This window comes from Monomorium pharaonis, chromosome 11, assembly GCF_013373865.1.
Source record: "Monomorium pharaonis isolate MP-MQ-018 chromosome 11, ASM1337386v2, whole genome shotgun sequence".
Classification (NCBI taxonomy): Eukaryota; Metazoa; Arthropoda; class Insecta; order Hymenoptera; family Formicidae; genus Monomorium; species Monomorium pharaonis.
In genome coordinates, this window is record NC_050477.1 from 12,580,584 (window position 1) to 12,592,778 (window position 12,195).

The 12,195-nt window shown below is 27.7% G+C and overlaps 2 protein-coding genes across 6 annotated transcripts in view; one reads left to right on the forward strand and one right to left on the reverse strand.

Moving 5' to 3' along the window:
* The window catches only part of LOC105838096 (transmembrane protein 131), a 25,452-nt gene extending 21,565 nt beyond the window's left edge, over nt 1-3,887 (reverse strand). For 2 of the 3 annotated variants that reach the window (XM_036293486.1, XM_036293485.1), the window contains exons 1-3: nt 3,474-3,887; nt 1,007-1,071; nt 492-520 (exon numbers count right to left, since the gene is read on the reverse strand). In XM_036293486.1, coding sequence (XP_036149379.1) covers nt 492-520; nt 1,007-1,071; nt 3,474-3,567 — 188 coding nt within the window. In that variant the 5' untranslated portion in view covers nt 3,568-3,887. The remainder of the gene's footprint in view (nt 1-491; nt 521-1,006; nt 1,072-3,473) is intronic. The other variant, XM_036293484.1, reaches the window with a different exon arrangement.
* Nucleotides 2,271-12,177, forward strand: LOC105836080 (RNA-binding protein 28). Of its 3 annotated transcripts, XM_036293487.1 has the most exons (12): nt 2,271-3,289; nt 4,774-5,260; nt 5,340-5,491; nt 6,204-6,372; nt 6,447-6,709; nt 7,816-8,156; nt 9,325-9,694; nt 10,317-10,485; nt 10,568-10,785; nt 10,863-11,012; nt 11,201-11,572; nt 11,943-12,177. In XM_036293487.1, the coding sequence occupies exons 2-12, from the start codon at nt 5,245-5,247 to the stop codon at nt 12,066-12,068; spliced, it is 2,346 nt and encodes a 781-aa protein (XP_036149380.1). In that variant the 5' UTR covers nt 2,271-3,289; nt 4,774-5,244; the 3' UTR covers nt 12,069-12,177. The 3 variants fall into 3 exon arrangements, with proteins under 3 accessions (XP_036149380.1, XP_028047298.1, XP_028047297.1); XM_028191497.2 differs by lacking the exon at nt 2,271-3,289 and having other exon boundaries at nt 4,667-4,911; XM_028191496.2 differs by lacking the exon at nt 2,271-3,289 and having other exon boundaries at nt 4,668-5,260.
* Nucleotides 12,178-12,195: the final 18 nt, after the last annotated feature.

Sequence of the window (12,195 nt, forward strand, 5' to 3'; positions counted from 1 at the left end):
AGTGGGCTTCATTCGACTCAAGTATCTTATATTTAATGTTTTTTTACCTTTTTTAATATATGTAACGTTAATGCAACTATCTCAATAAATCATTTATCTTAAATCAGGCACACAAATATACATTTTTTTATTTCTTTTTTTAGAATATATGATATGAAAGGATTTGAATTATCTTATCTGCAGTTTGCTAATGGTTTTTGCAAATCACTCAAACTCAATGAATCTTGTTATGATTCGTAAATCAAGCAAGAATATGACAATCAGATAATTTCAATAATCGTAAATAAAATGGTATAGTTAGTTACAGGTAAAATATGTGCTTGTAAAATTTTTTCCTATGACGATAATGCGGAGAAGCTTGCGAGGTTTTTTATAATACATACATAGGATACTCTGTACAGATCTATAAGACGAGTATCAGAAAGAGAGATTACAACAATTATACCTTTCCTACTTCCACTCACCATGATTTTAATGAGTATTATGCTTACCCAGCTCCATGTACTGTATTAGCAAAATCCTACAAATAAAAACAAATATAATATCTCTGTATATGCCATCCTATTTTAACCTTAGAGTGCTACTGTAAATGAATTTTTACGCAGATGGAGTAATTCAAGTATAATAAGTTTTTGTAATATTAAAATTTTAATAGCATAAAATAACATTTAATAAGATTTTATTTAAGTTGAAATAGTGTTAGTTCATATATTTTAATATCTTGCGATTTACAAACAAAAATTTTTTTTTAATTCTTAATTTTGTGAACAAATTTTCACTCAGAGCAATGTTAATACAAGAAAAATATAAGTAGCACTCTAGGGTCAATGAAGAACAATCATTCGACAGATATTAGATTTAAAATTTATTTTCCACTATTCTTCATAAAGAAACAAATGCAAAACTTTATGATTATTTTAATACAGTCTTGTATTAAGTATTCCTTTTTTTGTAAATATTTTAGTTAACATAATTGCGTAACATTGCGTGTAGCAAAACTACTAACCTTATGCATAGATATTGGCATATTATCCAAAAGATATTGAACGTCGTTGTCATCCTGAACAAAGGCTATAAAATAACAAAATTCGTATTTATACAATTCGAATATATATCGTGCCCTCTCTACAAAAAAAAACTTGACAAAAAATTGGTTATAAAATAATTCAAAATAGTGCTATATGATTTCAAGATTATGTGAATTGTGAGTCTATACAGATTATATGTTTTATGTTTAGAAGAGAGAAGGTAGTTATGGACTAGATGTGGAATTGTGAAATTCATGAATTTCATATACTTTGTGTTGAATTTTAAACATAACCGTCTAAATTACTAAAATAATTTGTAAAACATTATACATAATAACAGTATACATAAATCATAGCTTACATTGCACACACATAATGTACATTATTTATATTTTACACAAAAATGCCCAACTCTGGAGTAATAACTACTTACAGATAATATTTATTTAATTTATAGTAATAACTTGAAAATTGTAGTTATGAATTATGTCACCTTTAAAGCAAGAATGTAAATACAATTAAAAAATTTAAGTTTTCCAAGAAAAAATCAATTTTTTCAATAAAAAAAAAATTATTAACTGTAGAGACAAAGTAACGATTATTTATAAGAAAATGTTTATCTAATTCACTTATGATAATAATTAAACAATTGTGTTTCTTGAATTTTATAATTTTTGAAGAAAAGATTTGATATGTCATATTATGATACGTAAATACATGAAAGTACATGTAAATATATATATTGCATTAAATATGAAAATATAGTTTAAAAAATTATACCGAGCTTTTTAAGAAAACTCTCCAGTTTAAAAAATGGATGAGTCATGTGACTTTTATTCATAAATAACATTTAAAATATAAACACTTAAAATTTTCATTTTCAAAATAATAGATAATAATAAATAATGAATAAGAATTAAAGAATGAAAACAACAATTTGCAAAAATATTTTTTTTATAGTAATGACAAATATTGATGCAGAAAAAATTAAAAAGAATTTTTTATAATGGTTTAAATATTTATTAATAAACAATCCTGCCATATTTTAACTATTTATTTATATAAAGAGAATTATATAATTCATGAACATCTTATGAAGATGTCTTATACAAAGATGATACAATAAAACTTTATTTTTTTAATTCCAAAAATTTTTTGAGTTTTATTCCTATATAATTTTTCAAAATCCTTATATTTTGTTTGCCATTAAAAAGATTATTTATTCAAATTAAAAAAAAATTTCCTGAAAATTTTCAGATTTTGCAGGAATTTTAAAATATCCGATAAGGTTTTGAAATAAACTTATTTCATTTATTTTTAATGTTTCTTAATCATTCAATTACAGAGGAAAGTCACTTATGTATTAATATTATTAAATTTAAAAGTTATAAAAAATAATTAAACTAAATAGAATAATAATTTGTCTGTAATGACACAAGCCTAGTTACTGGCAGTACAGAATTTGAAAGTCAATTAAGCATGCAATGTCAATTGAATACTATACATATTGTTTTGTTACTAATTTTTTAAGTAAAGACTACTGAATCATAAAAGAAAATGTGGTTGTGTATATCATATTATTGCTAATTAATTGATTTTGCATTATCAAGAAAAAATAATCACAAAAATAATTTTGTAAGATGCTATTTAAATTTAAAATCCTAAGAATTTCCCTGAGTATGTCATTAAAATCCAATGAAAATATGATGATCAAAAATATGATTCTCAAGGATGAAAATTCGCCGAAATTTCCAGGATTTTCGGATTTTTTTCAGCAATAAATCTTCCGATGATTACGTATTATTCGCAGCTGATTTGACGTCGACGCGTGACGTCGTTTGTCTTCATTTAAAATTAATCTGGCATCACTACCTAAACGTTATCCAATTCCCGTGGCAGAGAAAACGATAGCTCACACGTTGCGCGCGACAACGTAAGTAAATACGTCAGTGACAAACGGTGGCGGCGGCATCGCGAGGTTATATCTTGTCTTTTTTATCGTTATTGTGATAACTTCTCCGAGAAATTCGGAGAACGACTGAACGAGAGAAACCGTCAAGAAAAAAAGCATGGAAAAAAAGAGAGAGAGAGAGAGAGAGAGAGAGAGGCGCTTCGTGCCGGGACGCGGATCCGCGCGTAACGGCGCTCGGCGCGCGCGAAGCTCGTGACCTTCGTCGTCGCGCAACGGACACATCGCCGACGATATCGTACGATTCGCGCGGGGTCGTGAAAGCTTTCGAGCTACGAAAGCCACAGTGGTGGTGGGTTTCAACCCGCTCCTCGCAATGAGTCTCGCGTGGGCTCGCGCACACGACGCGGCCGTGTTGTTATTGTTGGATGTGAATCGCTTTGCGGCTGCATCGAAATAGTCACGCGGGGAAGGGAAGGAGCAAAAGCGAGAACCTGAGAAAGAGAGAGAGAGAGAGAGAGAAAGAGAGGACTCACCATTGTTGTGGCCGTGCAGCGACGGCCGGATCTGTGACGTCGCGTCCAAAAGCGTCAACAGGAGCAGACAATGAAACACCTTTGACACGAGCATAATAACGCCGCGGCTGATGCTGCTTCACTGTTGTCGCGTCTGTTGCTATTGTCGCACGTTATTTTGTCTTTAGCGGACATGTGTGGTGAGTCCGCCTTCGGCCATACTCCGGTACTATCGAAGCGCGCGATATCGATTCCGCGATTTCCGCGCCGTGGCGGCGCGCCGCGCGCAAGGCGCGCAATGCGCGATGTTGCCATCCGGCGGAGCCACCGCCTCGCCGCGACTGTTTCGAAAAAATCCGGTTTTGAGAGCGCGATGACAAATGATGCGTTCGTTAACGACTGTGGAATTATTTCATCTATTAACAAATATTAAACAACGACAAATGACACTCGCAAGTATCGTGAGCGTTAAGAAACGCACCTAAAAATTCTCATAATATTTTTAAAAAATTTTCAGGGCAGATTGTTCCAACTTCTTGGTAAACTTACCTATCAGGTAATAAGCATGTCATTTTTTTTCTTAATAAATACATAACACATTTACCTGCTAGGTACTATACGTTTACCAGACAGTAAGAAATTGGAACAATTAGCCCTCTCTCTCTCTCTCTCTCTCTCTCTCTCTCTCTCTCTCTCTCTCTCTCGTTCTTTCGTACGCTTTCGCTTTAAACACAGTTGAGTGCACACTGAGAAAAAAATGTTAATTTGACTAAATTTTCTAACTAAATTAAATTTCGTCTATTCAATTATTATTTATATATTTCAATTAATTATATAAATACTTAAATTGAAATTTGTGCATTTAAGTTAAATGTATAAATTCTTGAATTGACAAAATATTAATTTAATTGGAAAATGTTGTCAAATTAACAATTTTTGTTTTCAGTGCAGTTGAGTTTAACACAACACGCACAAGCACATTAATCATAGAACATATGGCCTGTTCTTTTTAGTTGCACTGGTGCACTGGTGCAACAAGTTAAAGTGAGACAAATATATTTTTTCTCATTTTAACTTATTGCAGCAGTGCAGCTAAAAAGAACAGGGCCCCGATTCTTGAATTCATTCGCAAGAGAAACGTATTCGCAAATTCTGTTCTTACAGAAAAGTTGAAAATTTATTGGCTATTGTATGACTTTCAACCAATAAACTTGCAACTTTTCTGTTAGAGCGGGTATTTGCGCATATACGTTTTCTTGCGAATGAATTCAAGAATAGAGCCCCAGGTCTATTAATACACCGTAAATTCAATTCTCTCTAGGACTGTAATTGCCCCTACACTACAGTCTTTAAACTAGTGAATTGTGGTACTTTGTCCCTGGAGGGACGGAAATCCATTGGGCCCGAAAGAAGAAGAAGAAGAATACACCGTACGCCATAATGCACGCATGAGCACGCGGTGATTCTAACCTATAATATACGTAATTTTTATGGTCAGGAGAGACTGCGAGTCACAATTAAAATCTTAAGCAGTGTTCTTATTAAGAAGATCAGAAAAGTGATGTAGAATTATTATAAAATTATAATATTGTAAAATTAATATTGTAATATTGTAAATTGGAAGGAGAAATTATATTCTAATCTAAAAGATATCTACGATTGACCTAATCCTTTTCATTCGATCTGAATTCCAAAAACAAAAAATTAGATTTTTCGTGTATTCTATGAATCATAAATCAATTTAAATATAAATGTATAGTCGAAATCTGTGATTGACTTTTACGAAAAAAAAATGAGTAAACTCTATGGTAAGAATTTTGACAGCTTAATATGAAAAAGCGAGATTTAATTCCATTTATGTAATTAGTAATTATTTGTAACGCTTAGGACAAAGAAATGATAAAGGGAAGAAGTTATCTTGGATGTATCGGAAGAAGGCTAAATTGAGAAGGGCAAAAAATGCTGAAACAAAAGTACCTGATACTGCAAACGCAAATGGTCAAAATTCCCGAATAATTGTTCGGAATTTACCTTTTAAGGTAAGTCTCAAATATTCTTGTATACTTAAGAAAGCTTTACAAATTTTTGTTATTATAAAAGTATGGTTTATATTAATTTTTTAAAAATATATTTAAATTGGTATAAAAACAAAAAATGTTATTTTAGTTATAAATTTTACAAGTGGATAAAAATTATTTAGATTGTAATACTTGATGCTACATATTTTAGAAAAAATATAATAACATTGGTTCCAACAAGTGGAATTATTTGTATATGTGCAAACGAAAAGAAAGAAAATTAAGTCTTATTTGAGAAAAACAATACATTATTTTTATAGCAAATTAATCATTAAATTTAGTTTATTTTGATCAAAATTAATATAAAAATAAAATAAATTATTTAAATTATATATAAAGTATAATATTACTTGAAGAGAAATATTTATTATATAAGTTTATGAAAACATTGTGTAAAACATTTTTAAAAAATCCATTTTTAGACAAAATATTTATATATTTATAGTATATGGCATTAAAAATATATACAACACAAAAAAAAATTTTTTCTAAGATTTTTATTACCAATAGTGTTAATTTTATTAGAATGAATATTACTTTAGAATATTACTTTATATTATACACCTACTAAAAGATATTATTCTTGTGATTTGAATTAATTTATTATGTTATATTAAATTTAATAAATTTAATAATTATATTTATATTTTATAATAATTACATTTTCTTATAGGCAACAGAAGAGGACGTGAGAAGATTTTATGAACCATTTGGTGAAATCAAGGAAATAAATCTTTTGAAGCGTTCAGATGGGAATCCAGTGGGATGTGGTTTTATATATTTTAAGCGTGTCGAAGATGCTTCAAAAGCGATATTTAATACTAATAAAAAGGAATTTCTTGGTATTTTTAAATCAAATTATAGTCTCATTTAAAAATGTGATTTTTGTGTACATGATATACATTGTTAATTTTAGGAAGAACTATACACAGTGACTGGGCTATATCAAAATCTAAATTTTGTGAGAAACTCGAGAAAGATCTCGCAGAAAATTACGAAACTGATAGAGATGAACAGCAGTCTTCTCAGAATGTTCAGGAAGATGATGACGGACACACACATACTGAGAAAAAAATTAGAAAAAAGGATAATTTAAAAAAGCAAAGGAGAAAAAAGTTTCTCAAAATGAAAAAACAGAAAAAACGAGCCAGGATAGTAATAAGAAATTTAGCTTTTCAGGTATGTCTTATAATAATACATTATGCAACGAGGATGTGAAGTTGGTCTTTTGTACACAAGTGTAAAAGGTTACATGTTGCATATCCTATTTTTGTTATTTATGCGTCAATGTGTGATTCCTTGAATGTCTTGGGTTCTCACAAATTGACAGGTTAGTCAAGGTTGGGTTCGCGAAAGCAATGAAGTCAATTCTGTGAGAGTTACCATATGCGAAATAGTGTACATGCGAGTGCTAAAATGATCAAACGTGTTGAAAAGGTCATGCTAAAATGTTTTTTATCATGATTCACGTCATCTATTAGAGGACAAAAACTATGCAATAATGTTAACGTGTTGAAATTGGCGACTTTACCTACAAAAAAGTGACACAAAAGGGGTTATTTTCAATGCACATGTAACAAAAGACTTTTTTTAGAGGAAAGTTTTGAAAAAATATCGAAATTTTAATAAAATTTTGATATTTTGTTGATCTTTATTTTGAAACGTTTTAATTAGTAATTTTATAAAAATTTTATTTAAAAATTATAACTTTTAGTAAAAAGTTGTTAATTTGTTATTATGGAGTAGCTGAAATTTTTTGTTATAATTTGATTGAAAACTTAATATAATTTTAATAAAACTTTTTAATATTTTATTAAATAGTATTAATAATTTTTTATTGAAGTTTATTTATGTTTTCATTGAATTTTCATTAAAATGTCATCTATTTTTTAATAAAAACAAAATTTTTTTTTAGCTTAAAATATGTAATGATAAAATAATTAAAACTATGTTGTATATTCAATAAAATTTTGTTCAATTTAATAAAATAAGTTTATCTTTTATAAAATAAGTATTAAAATTTTGTAAAAAGAAAAATAAAGAAGGTTTTTAGGCTTTCTCCTGATATCCGTTAAACTGATTAAATGATTTGTTCTGATACGTATCATGTTATATGAATTATATATTGTGCACTAAAACTATCAGAAAGTGAAAAAAGGAATATTTAATAAAAATTGAGAGATAGTTTAAAAATGGTCTTATTGATGCTTTTTTCATTAAAATTTTTCTTCTAAGAAATGTCAGGGAATATATTTTATAATAATCTTTTTTTAATTATTTTATAGGTTACGGAAGATAATTTAAAGGAACATTTTTCTCAATATGGTGAAGTAGATGAAATAAAAATTTTAACTCGACCTGATGGTAAACAGACTGGAGTTGCTTTTGTGCAATATAATATTGTACAAAATGCAGCGAAAGCTATACGTTATGCAAATATGAAACCTTTCTTGAACAGACCTATGATAGTCGATTGGGCTGTTCCTAAAACTAAATTTTCGCAGAATAGCACAGATGTAAAACCCGAGATCAAAACTGAACCTATTGATGAAGATCAAATGCATGATACTGCACAAATAGAAACATCTGCAAATAACATTAATGATTCGAATGCTGAGTTATATAGGTATCTAAAAGTTCAAATTGTATTAGGATGTAAACAGAGTTATTATCAGTATTGTTAAAATTATCAAGACAATAATAAGATAAATTACATATAAATATATCTTAGATAGAGATTATTTAAATTTGACTTAGATAAAAGATAAAATTATATATTGTTTGATCTAGATAATTTTAAGATAATATCGTTATGGAATAAAATAATTTAGGACATAAAAACAATATATTTATATTTTTGTTTCTAAATCTTTGTTTCTAAAGCGACAGTTTTTTTAAATAATTTAATCTGGCAAAAGAATGTTCTTTTGATTTGAATTAATATGTAAATAAAAAAGTTGAAAAATATTGAGGAAATATACATATAGTTTCACATTACAATTGACCCATTCTTTTTAGCCGCACTGCTACAATAAGTTAAAGTAAGACAAGTATATTTTTTCTCATTCTAACTTATTGCACCAGTGCGGCAGTGCAAATAAAAAGAACAGATCTCAAAACTCATAAAGTTCCTTGTAAAAGTTTCTCAATTCACTTATAGTTTTGGTCTAATTTTTATATTTCTCTTTGTTACATTGCTCTTTGTAACTTGGAAATTGAAGGATAATATTTTATATTAATTGTTTGAAAAAATAACAGTCTAATAATCTAGAAAAATATAAGAAAAAAATTTTGATGTAATTATTTAGATAATTTTTCTATAGATAATGACACAGTAGACATTATAATGTACAGAGTATAGGTGAAAGATAACATGAAAAGTGATTCTAAATGACAAAATAAGAAAACAAACTAAGAATAATAAATTTTGATTAAAACTTTTCAAATTATAAATAATCACATGCTTAGGGTGGTATTTTTAAATACATATTTAAATACTTAGAGTTACAAAATCAATAATAAAAACAAAATTTTGCTAGAGACTTTGTTTCTTAATTATATCTAAATTTTTACATGTTATATTTTTTACACAAATATTAAAATATTTATAACAAACGAAGTTTTAATTGCAGTATTATTATACTTGTTTTATTTTATTATTTAGAATTTTTAAATTGTTTTTAGAATTACTTTTTAATTTGTTGTCGAACAACCTATTTTCTTAAAATCTTTGTATCAATTTTTTTTCTAAATAATTTCTCTTTTTTTTATATATTTTTGTAATTTAATTTCAGAGAAATTATAATGGATAGTACAAAATTAGACGAATCTGACGAAGAAAAAGTAAAAATGCATGAAGAAGAGGACACTGACAATGAAGATGAGAATGATGATAGTAATGATGATAATGTCAGTGTTGTAATTGACAAGGAAGAAGAAAACAGTGAGGAAGAAGAGAATCATTCAGACGTGAAACGTTCATCAAAACGAATATCCAACGACGTTGACGAGGGAAGAACAATTTTTTTAAAGAATGTACCGTTTTCTGTTAAAAATGATGAACTTAAAAGATACATGGAACAATTTGGGCCTGTTTATTATGCTCTTGTGTGCATTGATCCTCTGACCGAATATTCTAGAGGCACTGCTTTTGTTAAGTTTCAGGTAGGTGTTGTAAATTTATCTTTAGATGCAAATTTTAATGGACAATTTAACAGAAACCAGTTTAATTCTTCTTGAAATGTCAAATATTTCTAAAAATATCAAGGACATGCATTATTCAGGGTATTGAAGAACTATATAATTTACATAACGATTAACAAAGTTTCCTGTAAAAGTTCTCGAATCTATTTATAATTTTGGTGCAATTTTTACATTGCATAACTATTTTCTTATTCATGCAATCTGTTCCTACCACTTCAAAAAAATCCTTTGTTAGGAAAAGTAACTTGAAAGTTGAAGCTTTCCAAAAAATACTTCATACTTGTTATTTACCCTTACTTATAATGTTAAATAATTTAAAAAGATAACCTTTCTTTCAGATAATGATTGAGATAATGTGTGTGTAAAAATATATATTTTAATAATCTAGATATAGATAAGATAACATTATTTTTTTATTTCTAGATAATTATGTAAATAATTTTATATAGATAAACACTGACAAACATTGTTAACAGTATATTTTAAGAAAAATTGAATTGGTTTTAAATATTTGTAACTTTTGTAAATTCTTTTAGTTTTATTTTGTTTGTCATTACAATTATATGAAAAACATTTGTTATAGCGTGTTGAAGATGCCGAAAAATGTTTATCAGCTGGAACTCAATTATGTCTGCGTGATCAAACAATTGAAGCTCACAAAGCGTTGCACAGAAAAGAAGTTGAAGATAAAAATAATTTGAAAAAGCAAAAGATCAAAGATTCTAGGAATTTATATCTTATTAAGGAAGGAGGTAATGATTTAATTACAAAATATTATCATGTTGTGTAAGGAAATTTTAACATGTTAATTATAACATTGTTATTGGTTCTCAGTTATACTGGCCAAAAGTCCAGCTGCGGCGGAAGTATCGGTATCTGATATGGAAAAACGTTTGAAATTAGAACAATGGAAATCACAGATGTTGCGTAATTTAAATATGTTCGTATCGAGAGTACGACTTGTGGTTCATAACTTACCCCCCAATTTTGATGACGCAAAACTCAGACAGTTGTTTAAAAATCACAGCGGACCTAAGGCTGTAATTAAGGAGGTAATTTTATTTCTGATTAATATAAGTGTTGCTTCTTTGAATTTTATAAGCTATTAATTTTATTCGAAATTTTTAAGGCGCGAGTTATGCGTGATTTGAAAAATATTGATGCAACTGGAAAAGGAAAGTCGAAGGAGTATGGTTTTGTTGCGTTCACTACTCACGAAGACGCGCTTAAAGCTTTGAGGAGTATAAATAACAACCCAAATATATTCTCCAAAAGCAGAGTATGTTTATAAATTTATTTTGATTGTTAATTAGTTTTACTTTTTATAAAATATATTTAGGTTGAATATGATTTGCTTAATTTATTTTATTTTATTATTCTATCTTTAATATAATAAAAATGAGAAAATAAAATTAATAACCATTATTCAGTTTGAATATTTTATATTAGTTTCTAAATTTTATATAGAGACCTATAATTGGATTCTCAATAGAGAATCGTATCTTGGTAAACGTGAAGGAAAGAAGACTTCAAAAAAGTCGTGAGCGCAATTCCTTGTGGTCTGGAAACAAAAATAAAAGAGAACATGCGGATGGAACCAAGGATGAAGTTTCAGTTAAACGAGTTAAAGTTAGAAAATCAAATGATTTAGATGAAAAACCGTATGCAGGCATGATTGGCAAAGTAGGTTATGATAAACTGAGGTCAAATTTCAATCTCAAGTCACAAGCAGAATTGCATACGCGGACTGTAAAAAAACAGAAGAAATTGAAGAAAACGACGAAGCAATTGGAGATTGTAAAAAAAGAAAAGATAAAGAGAAAACAGGACAACATTCCGGTAAGATATATATTAATTCTTAATATATTTTTTATATTTATTTAACTTTCCGGAATTGAATAAATAAAATGTAATATAATAAAATGTGTAACACAGTTACTAATGTTGGACCTGTAAGTCCCATTTAATTTATGTTAACTAAAAGACACTAATTAATTTTAAGGAGCTATAATAATATAATTTGGTTAAATAAAAAATATAAAAATGAACGAATACTAAGTTTCAAGATTCAAGATTTATGATCAACAGTTTATATTCTCTGGAGAGTTAATTTAGAATAATTAAAATTTATCATAATTATATAGAACTTATTAATTTGATTTTTTTTTATAATATACTTCTATAACATACTTTTAATGCCATTTTTTAGAAAAAAACAAAGAAACTTGATGCAGATGATGAAAACTTGAACAAGCTTCTAAATAATTATAGAAATAAATTGAAAGGAATTGATTATAAAAAGTCGAAGTGGTATGAATCTTCGACTGGATCTTAATGTGTATTAAAAATATTTAAAATATTACTAAATATTTAATTATTTAGTATATGTATGTATCTACTGTTTTGTATTATATGAACTAAACGAATGATTTAATAATTGGGAATTTTTTGTTTATTGTTAA